Source organism: Carassius carassius, chromosome 3 (assembly GCF_963082965.1).
Source record: "Carassius carassius chromosome 3, fCarCar2.1, whole genome shotgun sequence".
In the NCBI taxonomy this organism is placed as follows: Eukaryota; Metazoa; Chordata; class Actinopteri; order Cypriniformes; family Cyprinidae; genus Carassius; species Carassius carassius.
Genome location: NC_081757.1, coordinates 25,178,694 through 25,199,227, shown reverse-complemented (window position 1 = coordinate 25,199,227; position 20,534 = coordinate 25,178,694). Strand labels below are relative to the sequence as shown.

The following is a 20,534-nucleotide window of genomic DNA, read 5'->3' as shown; positions in this document are numbered from 1 at the left end:
GTAAAGCACTCTCAGGGGTTTGAAGTGAAGTCTTCAAGGTATCCGCTCACCCCCGCCCCCCCAAAAAACATGATTTTGTAGTCATAAACACAAACATACTTTGCATCTACAATACAAAAACCTTTCATTATGGTAAATAAATAATTATTGTTAAGCACGTTGTAAACATCGACACATATCTGTGAATAGAGTATTTCACAGTAAACATTGGTCTAAACATTCTTAGACTCTTAACATTCACATAGTGGTACAGTGTAAACACTCATATTACTTTTATATCGTATTGTTTTATATTTGACAGAACATTAATCAAAGTTCCTGGCATCATGAGATATTTAGATGACAATGAAATTACATATATTTCAAAATGTTTCAATTGATTTAATACATGTAGGCACAAAGTATCACAGGGTTAGTTGTAACAAACGTGGTTTGAATATTTCCACACGTTAGCATAACAAAATACAATATTTATTAGTTACCATATCAACATTATATAGAAAAAAATGTGCGCCAAAATTCAAAAATCTTTTGAAGATATCGCTGAACGTTTATTTTACCATAGTAAAATTTAAATTATGGCTCAAGTTTTTCATCTCAGTTTTTTTATTCATTTAAAATTAGACAAATCTGCTATTATTTTAATCTCCAATCTGTTATTTATCAGTTCAGATCGTTTTTTAATGCTTTGCTAACTAGCAGAAGACACTAAACAGTTTTAAATTCCACTTGCTCAGAGAGGGCACGTTGTAACACTACGTTACAATGTGCTATTCTGTGACATTAGCGATGTAATTTACACTATGTACTTTAATGAATTTTAATGCGAATCAACGAGAAACAGGTGAATAAAGACAGACAGTCAATGTTTAGTCAGTTTAATGTTTATATGCAGTTACCCCCATTTATGTGGGTCCTCCCACCATTTGATTGCAATGTGTTCATTGTCAAACTCTAAAATCAGATTATTTTTAATTCTTTATAAAAAAAATATGTATGTATATATAAATATATATATATATATATATATAATTGTATTTTATTAACAAAATATTTTAGTTTATATATTTATTTTTTTAGTTTATATAATTTTTATATGGTCATATCACAACGTGCCCCTCAGATATTACAATGTATGGGGCATGTTGTGAATCGCCACACTTTGTTTACAGAGGAGATGTGGGCATTCACATGTTCACGTGTCAGTTTAGGTGATTATGGTTTGAATAGCACACTTGCTTATGAACGTGGTCACATTAAAGATAATGAGCTCAGACGGGAAAAAATGTACCTCACATTGGTTTCATATGGATGATTTATTATTTGTTTTCAACGTGGCTTACTACCAGTGCTTTAAGTGGCCCAAAAGAGGTGCCGGTACTCTATTATATATATATATATATGTATATTATATATATTATATATTATATATATATATATATATATATATATATATATATATATATATATATATATATATATATATATATATATATATATGTCAATCACTCCTGTACGCGTGCATCACTGTCCTCCTCGCAGCTGCAGCAACTTGCTCTCTCTTCATGAAGCTTTAACACAAAAAGGGGACAAAAAGGTCGTATTGTCTTTGTGCATATAGATTAATTAGATAAATGAATATCTAAATTTGTGCCTAGCCGCCTACGGTATTTTTTTAGAACTTAGAAAAAAGATGCTGCAGCCAATGAGCAGCCGGCGGGGGCTGTTGCAGGACGACTCAACCTCCGCAGACAGTTTTTAATGTTTATCAGACAATAACTACTCAAGATTTTGCTTTAGTATAATATTCGGGACAATTAGGGCCAGATTCGGAATTCGGGACAACAATTTAGATTTCGGGACTGTCCCGAATTTTTCGGGACGTCTGGTCACCCTACCTGAAAGAGCTACTGCATTACTTCATTAACTTGCGTCTGACCAGCATCTATATCATTCAGGCTTGGTGGGGTGTCAGCCAGCGAGTCATCTGATTCTGATCGTTTTGTTTTAGTACTCAGAGTCTGAAGCCAGGAGATCATATTATGTGTTATAACCTGTATTTGAATTAATACCGAGCCGAGATGTACGATTCACACACTCTCTCCAGCCACGTTGAGTTGTTACTGACAACGGCAAAAGCGACGCATGCGCTTTTCACTTGTAAAATTCAAGGTTGTATGGGTAATGTAGTCTCTGCTCTCGGTGGGACGAATTAGGAAGCTTGCATTGTGAAGGGCGCTCTGAAAAGCGGCAGTGCAGGCAAAGGATTAAAACCTCTATTAAAACAGATGTCCAAATGAGCGTACCGGTACGCTAAAAGCACGCTCTGGGCGCACGGAGAGGTGGCGGTACACTCAAGAGCTATATTTGCAAGTGGCGGTACTGAGTACCGGTGCGTACCGGCCCACTTAAAGCACTGCTTATTACATTTAAAAGGAAATTTCAAGCTTTCTATACACATATTTATCATGTCTGTGAGGCAAGTATTCACTGAGATTCAGGTTTTTTTTATTTATGTGAAGAAAGTTGATAGAGACTGAGATGGCAGAAAGTGCACCCTGTTTTCCTTATTGTGCAAAAGCACATTGTTTTGTTGTAATTATGACTATACACAAATGAAATTAGACCCTTTGCCGTTTAAACAATGTCTTACTCTTACCTGTATGTTATCTGATTAAAATGAATAATTTTCATGGTCATCAAGAAAAAACATGACAAACCACACCGGTGCAGTCTTGCTGACCATATGCTATTATTTCTTAACAGCAGTTTTGAGTAGAAACATAATTATTTCACTCAGTGCGTGATACTCAAAATCTGGTTCAGGGTCAAAATGACTAAATTATGAAGCTGTCCACATGTGTTCTTTACTCTATATTAGTTTCTGTTATTTGTCTTCCATCATTATGGCTGCACTTCACAAGTGATGGATTTCTTTCTTTCTCTGTCTTTCCTTGTCCCTTCCCCATCCAGCTCCAGTCTTTTCTTCAAGTCAACGTGACTCAGGTTCATGTAGATGAGTGTGTGGATGCAGACTGTCGGGGAGGAGGGGGCTGCACCAGCCATATGAGCGTGTCTGACAAGCCAGCGGTGGTCGACTCAGGCAGCATGGCTCTGGTGTCAGTGACTGTGGAAGCCACAGCTGTCTGCAGTTGCTCGGCACGTGAACACCTCCACCAGAGTTGCTCTGTCTATCCCAGAAACCCCTGCCACAACGGAGGAGTCTGTATAGACACGCAGAGCGGATACAGGTGAGAAATTACAGGTTTTCCTTTGAGAGCTTTTTCAAATGACTTTATTTCACTTCACACATGGAGAGAAAGTGAACGAAACAGCAGGGAGATGTTTACAACAGGCTTCCTTTAGCAGTCTGTAATCTGCAGCAGGTTCCTCAGCAGCTCTTTGAGAAAACAACCAAACAGAGTGTCTAAACATTACATAAGTATGAGAACTGTTGCCTGACGAAACTGTATGAAGCTCACAATGCACATGCACTTAGATGCATAGATGCTTTTTTGAGAGATAATAGCACCTTTTTATATCCATTGGAACAAAAATAAATATGTTGACAATAAAACAGTGACCAGTAAGGCAGAGATCAGTAGCAATATAATGAGGCCTTAACATTATTCAAACAAGGAAAAATTTAAAAGGCCATTAAGAATTTCAAGCACTTATGAGTAAAATGTCATTTGTAGTGCACTGGTTCCATTTTTTATACAATACAGTAAATAAATGTTATATTAATATTAATATCAATTCATATTAATTAATTGATTGATTTATTGTTTGTCCAGAATTATATTTTAACAGATTAACAGACTGAAAACTGTTGATCACATTTATGTATGTCTTTCCTCCTAAAAGGAAGATAGGCCTAAAAATGGCAGAGACGGATGGGAAGAAAGTAGTGGAAAAAGTTTTTGTATGAATAAGAAGTACAGTAGTGTCAGCCCAGAGTTGAGAATACCATACGGTAAGATTGTATAACAGTTAGCTAGGGCACTACTGGATGCTTAGCAGTGATTTATAAAGCTTAGTGTTTTAGTATGTGTGGGCTGATTTAGATCCAAATCAAGAGAGCAGCTGCCATGTGGAAGCTCCTAATGATATCTGAGATGTGGTTGCAGATGTGAGTTGTATTCTAATCGCTGCTTGTGATATGGATGATTTTTCCTTCCCGCAGGGAAATTAAAAATGCAGAGCAATGAATATATCATAAATACCAGCATGACATCTTCCAAAGGGGGCATTTAAAAAATGAAATTGCACATTTGCCTATTGTATAATTTATGTGTTGTCCATTCACCTTAGCGCCTATTAAGAGCACACTACCACTCCTATTACACGCACATGCACAAATCTGTTTCCACACCTGCATATTTTTCAGGGGAGACTGACACACATACAGCTCTATTACACATTTTCCCAATCTCTTTTGCATGACATGACCTTACATCATAGATAGCCTTAAAAATACCAGAGATTTGTACACGCAATACATACACGTGCATTGGCTTAGCATCCCATTCTGAGATACAGTATGTCTTCGCTTTCCACGCTTCATGTTAATCACCTTGAAAAATATGGATAAATTAATTTAGCTCTCAGTGGTTTAATTAAAAGAAGAGATTGAAGCTACGGATTTGTGAGTGGTCAGACCTAGCGAGCATGTAATGTGGTGAGCTGGCTTTGTGGGCCAGAACAGTTCATGCCTCAAGCCCTCCTCTAATCCTAATAATGTCCTCAGGCAACAACCTTAATGTTGCGTCTGTGTTACGTCAACCTTCCGGTCTTCTTCAGCCTTCAGGCGTGCTCAAAACCTTTCAGTTTTTCAGTGTGAAATTTTGACTATATATATATGAAAAATGTTTATTTGAACTGTATGCGTTCACATGGAACGATTTATCAAACATATACATTTCTATGAAAAATAGGGATTAGTATGCATTGATATGACATGGTCTTGTAAGAATATCTCGCTTTGGCAGAATAAAATTGCTTTTGGGTCCCTCACTCACACTGCTTGGTTATTTCTGTGTCAAGAGAGACTTAAACATTCCTGCAGGAGAGTGCTTTAAATATCACTGTTTTCTTGCACAAACGCTGTAATTCACATGTATCAAACATCCAAACAGCCAGGAGAGTTTAGCTCTCAAGGTCCTTTTTCTATTATCTGTATTTCATGAATATCGCAAATGGAATCAAGAGTCACTTTCATTCAGTCCATGTACCATGTCTGTGCTTCATTAGAATTAAGTAGATAGAGAAGATTTGCAAATCTTTTGTAAATGTACATCAGCGGGAATGGGGGTTGATGTCAAGCACATTTACTCCAAGACTGTAAACCCTTGTTCCCTTACGAAAGGAAAATATATTTACCAATATATTTCTTAAAATATATTGTGATATATTGTAATATATTATTTTCCCTTTTTATTTTCTAATATATTATATATTTGAATACATTTAATAATATATTGATGATACATATATTACATAATATATTGCAAAATATACAAATGATTGCCGCTTTCAATATATTGCAATATATTGGAAAAAATAAATATATATAAAAATATATGCCTAATATATTACATGATATTTTCCAATATACTGCAATATATTTTTGTTTTATAAGGGTTAGAATAGTCCTGAAAAATTGTTAACATCTCATTACCCCAACAGTTGTTAAAATAATAATAACAATAATAATAAATAAAAATAAAAACTATTGACAACTATCACAACTATTGTTAGCATAAGGCAAAAACATCTTTTGGAAATTCTAGATGGATTTTTTTAAATCATAGGTTTAGTAACTTGTTTTATGTTTTACTTATGTACAGATATTTTCCTCATGAGTAAAAGGATTTGTGTTATACCATCCTATGCATGACGAGCAAAATAATCTGCCTTTTTGGGTTGGAATGTCGATTCAATTCCCAACCATTATGTGCATTCATAAAGCAAACATGAAGCTGATAAAGTTTGTTTAGGAGGATGCTGCAAAAATGTATTTATTTTTCCCTAGTACTAATATCTAAACATTCCTAAAGCAACATAAATTTACTTCCTTCAAAACTGCATAGAAATATGATTTGTTTATACGCAATTTAAGTTTGTTGCTTTAAAGTAAACAGAAAAAAAGTAAACTTAATTTAGTATGTATCTTGTAACACACAGTGTTTGGTTAGATATGTTTAAAGGAAATAAAAAAATAAAGGTTAACACTGGAATAAGGATTTTTGCAGTGTAGTTTTTGCAATAGCAAATACTATGTGCTTTATTAAAATACTATTTCTGATATGCGGATACAGACATGCTGCATATTTCAAAACAGTGTTCATTACTCTGCTGAGGGCTGGATGTCAAGATTTAAGAAGCAACATGTAGAGTCAGAAAGCAGGATTAATGGTGGATTTGTAAATGGAGGATGGGGTAGATTGTTGTAGATTTCTCATAAGCTAACCATTGGATTCTTCTTTCTGTTTGCGCTGGCAGAAACTGAGCGAATGGGAAGGGGTGAAACCATCCAGAGGGAGTAAGAGGATTGTGTTCAGCCATCATGGCTGATATTAAGACCAGGATTTAGTCGAGGAGTTAAATTGGTCTGATTTAGATCATAAAGCAGAACAGAGCTATGAAGAAGGAAGTGTTTCTATTTACAGTGTTTTACTGTCTCTCTGGTGCTCTCTTTATCCCTGACTCAAGCACGGGTCAAAAGACACTGTTAATATTTTAGATATTGCTCAAATTGACCCTAGTGAGTTACATGGGACAGAGGCCAGCTCTTCTCTTTTAGAAAGATCTGTGACCCTGCTGCTGTTTATCAAAGGTTGTGATTTCTTTAGTGAATGAAAAGACTGTCAAACTGCCTTTCTAGCCTTTTTTATGCTATTGAACATTTTTGTTCGCAAACAACTGCTTACAAGAAATGCCCCAAAGAAACTCAAAATGTGTGATCAGCAAACATTTTGCTCTTTAATTGTTCCACTTATTTCCTCAGACTGGCATCAATATTCCTTATGCTTTAGTGGGACTGTCTCTTCATTGATCCTGACACATAATTTGACCCTTTCCATTGCCAGATCGCAAGGCTTACTGTATGTATTGCTCAATCCTGAGCCTAAACAGGAGTCACCTGACATAGTTTCTAGTGAGTCTTTATGAAACTTTAGCTTAAAAGGGTATTGTTCCCCAGACTGAATTATTTTATTGTATCGATTCGGGCGTTTAAAATGTTGTCTTACTGCAACCAGATTGGCTCCTCTGTCTTGCTAGATTTGTGTCTTGGGAGAGCATTAGTCGCACCAGGCTGGAAATTTGTCCAAATCCAGTTCGCTGTAAGGCTGACAGTAATCAATGGGCCAACATTAGGAATGTAATATCTGTACCATTATCATGGAAAGTTTTCTCTGTGGTGTGCATTACTCTTTTATCCCGCACGTGTATCCATCTCAACACACTTGATGGATGAGTCGAGAATGAATATCTGACAGACCATCTGACATCTTTTAGACAGATTCCTGTAAACTTTAGCATCTTATGAGAAAGGATCCCCAAAAAATAAAATAAAATTGCCATTATTATTATTTTTTGTGTGTTTGTTTGCAAGTAAAAATAGATTTGTACTGCATACAAATGGTGCATTTAGTACTTTGGTGCTAATTTAAACTTTTATACATTAAGAGATAGCAAATTAGCCCAAAAGGAAAAAATATGCATAATTAATTATGTTCAGTGAAAGTAGATCAATTAACTGGTTTCGGAAGTCAGAGGTCAGAAAGAGCTTGATTCCCAAGTATGTTTGCACATACAAGGAATTAGGGCTGTGCGATATGACAATATATATATAATAGATCAAATTAAAAATATTATGCTCTATCGTTTATTTTGTGGTGTCGCAAAATACATTGTTTACAGTAATACTTTTTCATCATTTGGATGACTGCGATCTTTACATGCCATGGGGATGCAGGCAGAAATGGGAATAACAGCATGGCGAGTGAAAGGGAGACAGAACCAGGACCAGCCAGGACAAAACGAGGGACTACATCCGTAGCATGAACATGCGTTTTAAGCACTGCAGTTTTAAAACAACCAATTTTAAGTCGTTGAAACAAACAACAGAGCAAACTTATGTTCGTGTGCCGTCTCTGTTCCCGTGTGAGAGGAGCGCACATTTTTTGCCACTTTATTGGCTATGAACAATTACATAAACACATTTAAATGCGTCATAATCCCCGTCTTTGCAAGTATCCCCATAAACACTTAGGTCACACTTAGGTAAATAGATGTAGGTCTTAAGAGAGAGTAAACAGCTGAAAAAGGAAACGCATATGTAAAAGTATATTGGATCCGGAATTTAGTCTTAAAGGGGAAGCTACCCAATTTTTGTACTGTTTGCCATTCATATTAAAAATACAACTCACTGCTCTTTAAATCACTTTTTGTAACTTTAATAAGAAAAAATAAAAGAATAATAATAATAGATTTATATATCTCTATAGAATCTATACATAATTAACATGTTAATTATATCTATCGATTGATCATGTAGTGTTTCATGTAGCATTTCTTATTTGTTGTAGGATTTTTTGTCCTATTGCTTGCAATTAGTTTCTTAGCCTTATTTCATCACTGACCATTTATTTATCTTCAGTGAGCTTGAGTTTTTGTGTGTGTTTCTATTTTTTAGGATTGTATTAGTTTGATATTGACATTGGTGATAAGGATTATGAAAATATTATGGTATCAAAAATGTTGATGTCATAAACTAAAAACATAATAATAATAGCTACATCGTGATATATAGTGTTATCGTTAAATCGTTAAATTAGTCATATCGTGATATAAGATTTTGGTCGTTTCATCCACACATACAAGGAATTTGTTTTAGTGTCACAAGCTTCCAGTAGACCAAGACAACAACACAAATATAATAAAAATAAGAGGTGAATAAAACATATGTAGTATACATGTATAAATATAAATAAACCACAAAAAATAATAAATATGTACAGGTGTGCTATAGATAAAATTGAATATGAGTAGAATAAAAAAAGTTGGGATGCGCTACGATGTAGGGTGATAAATAAATATTACGTTATTACACATATTTGTATTGCACAATGGGAGAACATTTAACTCTTCTGTATGTAGATTGCCTGGGGAAAGAAACTGTTCTTGTGCCTGGCTGTCCTGGTATTCAGTGCTCTGTAGCAACGACCAGATGGCAAAAGTTCAAAAAGCAGATGATTATTGACATGCACAGGACACACTCAATGATGGCTGAGTAGAACAGTTTTAGCAGCTCCTGTGGCAGGTAAAATTTCCTCAGCTGACGAAAGACGTACAAACATTTGTTGGGCCTTTTTAACGTGCAGAGTCGATGTGAGTGTCCCACTTTAGGTCCTGAGAAATGGTGGTTCCCAGGCTTCTGAATGACTCCACTTCACCCACAGTGCTGTCTATGATGGTGAGTGGCGGAAGTTCCTCCTGAAGTCCACTGTCATCTCCACTGTTTTGAGCATGTTTAGCTTCCAGGTTGTTGTGACTGCACCAGACAAACAGCTTTTACCTCCTGTCCGTAAGCAGACTCGTCTCCATCCGAGATGGGGCCAATGACTGTAGTGTTGTCTGCAAACTTCAGCAGCTTGACAGAGGGGTCTTAAGAGGTGCAGCCGTTGGTGTACATGGAGAAGAGCAACAGGGAGAGGACACAACCCCCAAGTGGTGCCAGTACTGGTGGTGCGACTCTTGGATATGAATTTACCAATTCTCACTAGCTGCTGCTTGTCTGTTCGAAAGCTGGTGATTAATTTACAGATAGAGCTAAGGACAGAGAGTTGGGTTAGTTTGGTCTGGAGGAGTGTTGAGAGTGTTGAAAGTAAAAGTCATGACATTTGCCAAGTATGGTGTAACGGATGCGCAGTTCAGTGATTCATTGGTTCTGAACTAATGAATCACGGTTCGTTGAATCTAAAACAATGCAAACCCAAAGCTTGCAGATTTTGAACTCAGGCATATAAACCCAACTCTCTCTAAACTAAATGCTTGGCCTGGCGCCAGCCTGGCTGGATTTAGTTATTTACGACACTCTGGATGATAAATTCCACAGTCACGTGTGCAGCCTCAAAGGAGAAACGAAACACCCACATTCCTAAACACACACACAAACTTTTCTTTATGCTCTTTATGTAAGTCCTTAATAAGATGTATTTTGAATAGGTTTGTGTGTTGCATAAAATGGTTAATCCTGTTATGCAAGGATTATAAATTGCTGACTTGTAAATTGGAAATGTTTCTCCTAATTTAATGTTCTCAAATAGAATCATGAGTTGTAACCCTACCCTCCTGACCAGCTCATAAAAATGTATGATCCCACTGGGAAACAGGACAGGAAAGCTAACTCTTAGAAAAGAGAATAGTACCCTTTTATTTTCTCAATGTATTCTAAATGTATTGAGTATTGCCTTTTTGTGCAGTAGATGTTTCCCCATATAAATTGGAGTATCTGCAGTTTTATCGTGTGTTAACCAAACTTTAAATGTGAGTAATTCTGCATATGAATGTAACGTCGTGTTTCTATCAGTTATAGATGTCATTTATGGTATCTTTATAATCTTAAAAATCCGACTGTGTCGAATCTCGACGACAAATTACAAAAAGATGCATCGTTTCAGAAATACAATCTTTCTTAAGAAAAATGTTAAATTCTGTCAGCTATAACTCACGCGAGGGGGTGTTTCCCCAGAGACAAAGGAACGTTTTTCCCGCTTCAGATCGCGGACGTTCATTGGTTGTTCATGCAAATGGAGGCGTGAACCAGTCAAGCCATAAGAACTGAAACCATGAAGTTCCTGCCTCTTCTTGCTCTTCTTCGTGCTCTTGCCCCGCTCTTGGTCCTCTTCTATCTCCATTGATCTCAGCACGGTGGCTGAGAGAACAGCCTGTTCTCATGGCTCCTTCGGGAGCTTTCATCTCCGTTGTTTTCATTTCTTTTACTTACTAAGTTCCTCTCTACACGAGGAAGACGAATTCTGAATCTCAATCACAAAGAGACCATATGCAAGTATTATTTTCTAGAGAGATTTAAATGCTGCTTAAAGTTTGTCTATTACCTTTTCAAGGTGATTTGATTCGTTGTTGTCTTTCAAGGGTTACTGTCCGTGAGTTTGCATAACTGAGCATAATTCTGTGATCGCGCCTAATTCTCTCACCTCTCTCTCTCATCCTCTCTCACTCATGCTCTCTCTCTCTCTCTCCCTCATTTGGATTCCGTTATGTCTTGTACAAAGTTTACTGTCTGTATTGTCGTACGCGTATTTACTCTGTGATTTGTAGTTTGATGTATTATTAGTTCAATTATTAAAAACCAATATATATTCATGATTGCTTCTGTCTAAAACGCTCACATCACGAGTCGATGTAATGTCTGATCTTTAGCTACAAGCTCGTTATTTTTCAGTAACTGAAATTTCATAATGATAGGAGAATGTGTTTCATGGCCAGAAACAATTTTTCCTTGAATTATAAGAAGTGATAACCCTATTGAAAGTTAAGTTAATCTTACGGCCGTTTGCTGGACAAACCACTGTTTGATTTGCGGTAATTCACAGTAAGAGATATCACTATAATTGATATGAAGAATGGAATATTGACATATAAATGAGTAAATTACAGTGCCTTGTAATGAGTTATTGATATATAGTGCAGTTCCATGTTGACTGCATCATCCAGCGACCCGTTTGCTCGGCAAGCAAACTGCAGGAGGAACCCTAGGCTGTAAGGCAGGGACTTCCAGGTTATACAACCTAGCAAATGTGGATGTGAGGCACAACTGGAAGAGAAGCGTCAACTATCCACTTAGAAAGTCTCTGCTTCATGACCAGATGCCATCTAGCAGACCCACCGAAGCAAACAAAAAGCTGCTCCATCTTAAATGCAGAGGTGGAAAGAGTACAAAAATATTCTACTCAAGTAAAAGTACCATTACATTAATGAAATTTTACTCAAGTACAAGTAAAAGTACCAGTCTAAAAATCTACTCAAGTAAAAGTAAAAAGTAGCTCATTTAAAATTTACTCAGAGTAAAAATTACTTAGTTACATTTTAACAGTGGGAGGGAGGCAAAAATGGGACAGGCCAAGGGTGTCAAACTCAGTTCCTGGAGGGCCACAGTCCTGCACAGTTTAGATTTAACCCTAATTAAACACACCTGATCCAGCTAATCTAATCATTTAGGTTTATTTGAAAACTACATGATATGTGTGCTGGAGCAGGGTTAGGGCTATGGCCCTCCAGGAACTGAGTTTGACACCCCTGGGATAGGTCTATTAATCTCAAACTAGTTGTTTTTAATTAAAGGAATCAGTTATTTAGAATAATAAGACATTTGGGATGTTACCAGGCTAATCAATATCAACAAACTCATCTTTTAATGCAGAGGAAATGCAGAAGATTCATTGGAAGTGGCATTTAGATGTATTACACTGTTTAGTGCAGGACAAGAATGCATTTAACCTGCAGTTACAAATGCATGAATAATGTTTTGACATACAAGACATAAAATGTTGAATACTCATTTGAAATGATAAGAAATTAATTATTTAAAAAAAATCAAAAGATACTTTAAATGTGAAATTAAAATGGCCAGTATGTGTCAGCAAGTCACTGTTAATAAGTGAGTCATTGCGATTGAACTGAATCATTTAAACGGTTGATTCATTCAGGAACGAAACACTGTCACGTTGCTCAGAGACGCAAAACTGTGCTTTGGTGGCTGTGTTTGGAATTATTTTCTGTTGTAGAAATAGAGCTAAAAAAGGCAATATGGTGTCTGAACGCAAGTCTCTTAATTAACTTGTTTACTGAACTGTTATATATATGTATGTATATATTCATGATGATTTTTGGAGGAAAGGACGGCCTTCTTTGTGTGATTTTGATTTAATATATGAAATTACATAAATATGTGAATTTTCTGCCCCTATATCTTCAATTTTGTGATCATTCTAAATGCATTTTATGAGACTGAATCACACAGTGAAAGAATGCACTATAAATGCGCGCGCACATCATTAAAACAAAAAACATGATATTATCGCAGATGATATATATAGCACACTCCTCACCACTGTCTTTTTGGCTAATTTGTGCAAAACCTCTTGCTAAAATGTCAAAGCTTCATTTTAACCACCAATGCAACGATGCAATTATTTAGCTTACCTACATTCTTGCGAAGGGTTGATGTCTTGTCGAGATTGTATAAGCTGCTAGTTTGGTCTTCCTAGGCAAGTACAGCTTACACTGCATAATAGAGCATACATATGGCCAGGGGTTCACTTCATTTCCTTCGAGTTCAACTTCAGAATATGACGGGGTTTCGTTTTCAGCGGTGTCTGCACCACTAACGCCTGTTTTGACCGTCTGCACCTTTCTTGTGATTTTAGCGCCAGTTTGCCCTCCTGCCCATTATTTACTGATGTAGTTTCCAGGGAGCGGAGTTTTTTTTTTTTACTCAGTAATTATTGTGTTTTAAAATGTAGCGAAGTACAATACTTTAAACAAAATATACTTAAGTAAAAGTAAAATTACAGATTTAAAAAATTACTTTAAAAAGTATTAGTACACAAAAAAGCTACTCAATTACAGTAACGCGAGTAAATGTAATTCGTTACTTTCCACCTCTGCTTAAATGGGACAGAATACCCTTCAATCAGTATGTAGCAACAATATTCTGTAAAACTATTGATTTGTGCTACAGTAATATCCCAGAAGCCTATAAAGCCAGAACTTTTCCACTGCTGGGACTTGCAGATCATTATGTTATAAATTTCATTATGTTACTAATTATTCTTACAACAGTTGAAACAACACAAACCGATAATACACAGTGTCCCACAATGGTTGGAAGATGTTATTGCACGCCCTCAATGCTGCTTGGCATGCACAGACTGGGAAGGTTTTAGGCAGAGCTTGATGAGCATACTTTAGTTTTCAGTGATTATAACATCTTGTTTTAATCAGCATATCTTAGGTATAGTCTTACAGTTCTCCATAAACTTAAACAGCTGTCTGTTCAACTTTTCTTTTCCTATATCGGAGTATTATTGAGCCCATTCTTATGTATGGTGCCATTAATTTTTTAGCTTTTTCATATGCTTACAGCTGTTAATAGGAACAAACTATTAAATATAAAAGCAATCTAAACCAAAAGCAATATCGGCCGAGGGGCACCCCTCGGATCTGATTTGTGTCACCTCAGATTAAATTTGACCCCCTCCAATCCCCCAAAACGCATTGATTTTAAACAATTGATGCAGACCACCAGTATTGCCTATTTAGAACATTCAATGCTAAATTTAAATGCTTTATCTGGTACTATTCAGTGTTTTTTAACCACATAAAATTTAAGGTTTCAGAAATTTTTATTAATTAATAGCAAAAAAGACATTTGTTAAACACGGATGTTTGTGAATGTGTTAAATCAAATCAAAATTTTATTTATAGAGCACTTTTTTAAAAACAACAATTGTTCATCAGTGCTGTACAAGCATGCTCAAAATAAAACAATTTAACACACAGCAAAAAAATTAAAGATATTAACACAAACAAAATACATAAAACAGCTTTAATACTGAGTTAAATGCCAGAGTATAAAAATAAGATTCAATGCTGGATTTATAAACAGCAAGTGTTTGGGCTGCCTAACATATTTGGGCAAGTTATTCCAAAGCTTTGGACCTGCCAGAACAATAAAAAAAACTAAAACTAAAACCTTAAAATGTATTCTAAAATGATCAGGAAGCCAATGAAGAGAAGCCAGTATGGGTGCAATTTGTTCATGCTTGCTGTTAAAAGCTTGCTGTCTTGGGCCGGCAAGAATTGTAGGTGGGGGGAGTGAATGTACAGCAACTTCAATACCATGACAGAGGTGCCCTTTGGATGGGTAAAATGCAGAGCACCAGTTCCGAGCATGGGTCACCATACTTGGCTGTATATCATGCCACTTTCATTCGGAAGACTGGACTCTTGATAATTGCATCAACTGAAGAAAACAAGTTTGAAATCCCTGTCCATTATAACACCCAAGTTTTTTACATTTTGCTTTACAAATAAGATCTAAACCACTCCAGCGCTGTTCGCCTATAACCAACATAATGCTCCAAACAAGAAATAAGGAGGTTAGTCTACAGTGTTGAATGCAGCCATAATCACCCGAGTCAGTAGCTAGTAACAGGTCATTAAAAACTTTTTACCACAGGCCGTTTCTGTGCTGTGGAGTGATTTAAAACCAGACTGAAACACTTCCTGCAAACCAAGTTGACTTAAGAAGGATTGCAATTTAGTAAAAACAACCTTCTCTAATATTTTGGAAGGAATGGAAGTTTTGAGAGAAGTCTAAAGTTATCAAGAATCAAGGTATCCGAATTTGATTTCTTAATCAATGGTTCCACTATTGCATGTTTAAAGTTTAAACTACTGAGGCAGGACTACTAATAAACTACTAAGGGTTTCAAAAACATTCTTTAAAAATTGAGAAGGAATGACATCTATGCAGCAGGCAGACGGTTTCATTTAAGCTAAGATGTCTCTTAAAAAAGAAAGAGAGACAGGCTAAAACTGGTCAAAACCAACAGAGCACAAAGCAGTAATAGATGTATCAGCAGAGGGAAGTGAAATGTGTGCTCTAACAACAGCAATCTTGTCAACAAAAAAAATCAAAATGTTTTCACAGATCTCAAGAGAGGACTCCAAAGTTGATTAAGGAGTATTCAAAGCAGCATGAATAGTTCTGAAAAGAACACAAGGCTTGAGTTGTTAGAAATAATATCTGAGAAATACGTTTCAGTTTCAACAGTATTTTGATATTTGTGCAAACTATCCTTTAAAATATATTTTTTCCACCTGCGTTCAGCTCTCCTACACTCTTGTCTTAGAGCATGAGTGGTGTCATTAATGGTGTCCAAGGAAAGTAGCTATAACAATCCTTTCAATTAAAAACTGACACAGTGTGTTATAGGTAAGGGTATTTTAGTTTTCCAAAAAGAGTACAGTGGGTGCAGGAGGTGGGTGGTTAAAGTAGCACAATGAATGAGATATTATTGCAATGACCATATCCCAAATATAAAAACCTAAAATATGTAATTTCCATACCTAAAATACATATTTTACATTATTTTGCATATTGGCAATAAACACAGCCTAAAAGCCTTCTTAATAGTGGCTATGTTTTACAAAACTTAACATCTAGCAAAGATTTTTCATAGGTAGAATGCAAATTTCAGTCTAAATGTAATGTATGCAATATTTAAAACCTTTAAACCATGGGAAAAAAATCAACCCATGACAGCAGTTTAAAAGTAACCCAATTCCATGGAAAAATGCAGACTTGACAACCCTGCATCCAACACGAGCTGCAGGAGTCAGATTTGACTGATCATAGTTCACGAGTTAGTACAAATAATAAAGCAAGGTGAATGGTATTCATATTTGGCGTGCTGTCCGGGGAGAGGGCTCAGAGCTCGGAATTTTGCCCGAACCCATAGCCGATGGTCATGAGTCAGGGTGGTGGAGGGATGCTGAAAGACTGCTGAGAGAAAGAAGGTAAGATGGCTTAGGCTATTTATAGAGGTTAGGATAGATTATAGGATAGATGGTGTAATTGCTGATGATGAACTGGCCAGGTTAATTATCTGAACATGCTTCTCCTGAACTTTGTTAATAAAACATCATGTTGAGAGGAGAGATGGCCGACAAGATCATGTTTTGCTGCTCAACAGATCCTGAGCTCATGACAAATATCTGATCTTGTAAGATGTGCTCCCTTTATACAGAGTGTGCGTGATCACGAAATCAGAAATTAAAGTTAACAGCGAGCGCTCATTCAAAAACGATTTAAATACTCTGCATATTGATAGCGGCTCCCTGATGCGCAAAAAGGAGAGGAAAGTTTGCGGGAGCGGGCAGGATTGGACAGCAATTTAGCCAGAGCGCACAATGAAATGCGACTGTAGAATGCAAAAGCCGAATCCCGGACATTGTGGGTGATTTAGAAGTGAGTGCCATCAGGGCATGGTGCCAATGGCACATACCAAGTTTTTTAATGATACGCCAATGCGTTCGTAAAATATTGCATTTTACGACAAAATTCAAAATTGGTGATGCCCAAAATGGCCAACTTGGCATGCTGCACTGAATTTATAAAGAACAGTTTTGTTAATTTTGGCCAAACCATTAAGAAATGATAAGGATTTTTTTTTCATATCTCCAGACCACTAGGTGGCTCTGTGCTCAAACACTGCAGGTAGCCTCAGGTCATGCTTGTTATAACACACCAAGTTTGGTCTCATTACGCCAAACTGTTGCGATATACAATAGCCTCAAATCCATTTTTGCACGTTTTTTGTAGAATTAATTTGCATGTTATTCGACAACAATTTGATAAATCAACTTGAATTCCATAACTTTTTGTCGGTATGGTCTGAAGATGATGTTTCAATTTTCGTGAAAATCAAAGCATCAGCTTAGGAGGAGTTAGAAAAAGTAGGTTTTTCAGAAAATTAAGAATGGCAGATTTTTTTTACATCATATAGATTAGGCTTGAGCCAAGGAATCAGAGGGGAAAATAATTTTGCCCGTATAGTTCAAAAGTTATTAACATAAACATGAGTGAAACTTTGGACAGTTGGTGGTACCTTCGGTGCTTGGTTCCTAATAAACAAAATTAATGTAAACACTGGTGTGACACGATTTGATGACTTGAGTAGTGATGCTTCTTGGCTTTTGGTTTATATTCCTGTAGTGTCAAGGTAGCTCAGCCCACTATGACATACAACTGATCAGAAATCCTCAAAGCTCTGTGTTAAACATTACATTTACTCTGATTATTTGTAATTGTGTCCTATTTTGCAGCCGTTTCATGTTCAGTGTGGACAAATTGTTTGCTGCTGGAATTGCTAGACATTGGTAGACATGCCAGTGATAATCAGAAGATAATGTAGTTTGACCGTCAGTCTTATAAACATATCCTCGCCTGTCTTTTGATATGGCACGTTGTTTTAGTAAACATGGAAATAGTTTTGATTAGCGCACAATGCAATTAGAGCACTCATGATGTGTTTGATTGCTTTATTGGGTGCACTGACCTGCCTAACTATCTTGCATTGTCTCAGCTGTCATAAGTGCACAGAAGCCGTCATCCCATATCATTTTCCTTTCAATCCAGCAATTAGAACTTCAGCTACAAGGGAGACAGTGAAGAGAGAGAAAGAAACAAAGAGCAAGAAGACAGACACATGGAGGACTGATGGCAATAGACCCATGCATTTTTCAAAGACTATGATTAGATTTGCCAAAGAGGCTCTGAGGCAGGGGATCTGAGGGCACAGCAGTTCTTGTGTGGCAAACCAAGAGAAAGCAATTTGTCATTGATGTTTTTGAGCGAATGATGCTGTTTGTGGGCTGAATCGAGAGCGTGCACAACAGGTGGGGCTGATCTGTCAGAAAGCAGAACAAGAGAGCTGTTGATTACTGTTTGAGTCATACCAATACATATGCATATGAAGTGTATCTTCTTTTATATGGAAATTTTTGATGGCAAAGAGATACACAACATCGGCTTGTATTGTATAGTCTAGTGTGGTTTCAGTTTTATAGAGGATTATGTTTGGGAGGTTACCTTAATGAGAAAATCCTCAAAATAGAGCCTCAAAGTGTCCGTATTATGCTTATTTACAAGCTTACAACTATATTTACGTAGTGTTACGCAGGGCTCCGAACCGGTTCAAGGAACGAAAACGAAAACCAGAAACGTACGAAATTTTGACAGGAACAGAACCAGAAAAAAAGAAACGAAATCAAATTTTATAGTTCCGAACAGAATTGAAAATTTAAAATGGCCGATAACCGGTTAACAACGTTATTTTATCGTTCCATTTAATATTTGAAATTTGCTGTCAACCAATCACAAATTCCAGTAGACTCCGGCATATGCAAATGTGACGCTGAAGCCAACGAGTGAAATGTCTGCTCAGCTGAGAACTCATCATAGGAGAGTCTCAATGACATTGAACCGCCTTCAGTCATTCAAAATACATTTGTCATTCAAATACATCGCGAATACGGTAACTTTCATTTTGTGTTGAATTAGAGACCCGCTGGTTTCAGTTTCAGTTTCGTTTTAGCCTAAATTAATTAGTTTTAGTTTGTCGTTAATATTGCTATAGTTTCTTATATTTTTAATTCTTGTTCTTTTCTAAATACTGTTAATTGAAATGATTTGTTGTGGAGGGATGGGAACTAAAATAACCTAGCGGAACTTCTCAAATTTCCCAGAAGCTGAACAGTTTTCATTTGCTATATTAACCTCAAAATAATTCTTAGAATGTAATTTGTAGTCCAACTTTCGGACGCATATAAAGCGTTACTTATTATACATTTACCATTATTCTATATTCTTTATATTAAATAAAACTTTAGCATCCTGATACGTCGGGAACATGGAAACATTTGGATTCGTGCCGAAAGAGAGAGGTTTTACCTTAGATTAATTTGTTTTTGGATTGACGTTTTTATAGCCTAAACTAATAACGGTTTTTATAATGTTTTTAAACATTTTGCTTTAGACTACAAGCATTTTAGCCTTTATTATTTCGGAAGTAATAGGGCTAATAAAATGCGACGTGAGCCGCAACTTTTTTTATTTTTTTTTTTACTCTCAAAACGCAATCTTACAATGTTTTTTTTTTTTAACAATGCAGCAAACATTTTTAAATATCTTAAAAATACTTTGTCTTTAAAGTGTTGATAATTTATTTTCTTTTCTTTTAGTAGCTTACATTTGGCCAAAATCAAGAGATGATGATGCTGTAGCCTATTGACTGTGACTAAGCGTTAGATCTCTATTTTTTCCTTTTCTTTTTGAGTAAAGAAAACACTATACTTTATTATTATTATATTATTATTATTATTAGGCAAATAATATTGTTTTTTAAAAATAACGTTATTAACCAGTATTTCTATCACCCGAACCGGTTTCGGAATGGTAATAATATCAGAGGAACGCAGAACAGAAACGTTAAAATATCGATTCTGCTCGGAGTGAAACGATTGAATTTTTTTTTTCGTTTTCAAGCCCTGGTGTTACGTGCTTGATATTTTTGGGGGATGTTTCGTAACATTTAAGTGAGAAACAACTGGCACTGGGGCAAACCATGAAATAAGAAGATCCGACAACAGACAATGATGTTCAAGACAAAGTCTATTTATTCTGAGAGATACAGATTAGCAGTCCTTAAAGAAAATTATTTAAGAAATTATGGGGGGGGGGGGGGGGAGGAAACGGAGTGACGCCAAAACAAAGAAATAATCAAAAACAGAAACACCCTGATAACTTAGCCCCAACCAATCTAACTACCAAACAGAAAATGTAGAAATAAAACCCACAAACTTCAGTGTATCCGACGCCCAACATAAACTACCCTAATTAATAACAAGAGTAGGGATGCATGATCATGATTTTTCAT

At 36.2% G+C, this 20,534-nt stretch overlaps 1 protein-coding gene across 1 annotated transcript in view; it reads left to right on the top strand.

Moving 5' to 3' along the window:
- Positions 1-20,534, top strand: part of si:ch211-186j3.6 (neural-cadherin) — a 266,160-nt gene that overhangs the window by 188,123 nt on the left and 57,503 nt on the right. Inside the window, exon 22 of the mRNA XM_059534392.1 lies at positions 2,974-3,251. Coding sequence (XP_059390375.1) covers positions 2,974-3,251 — 278 coding nt within the window. The remainder of the gene's footprint in view (positions 1-2,973; positions 3,252-20,534) is intronic.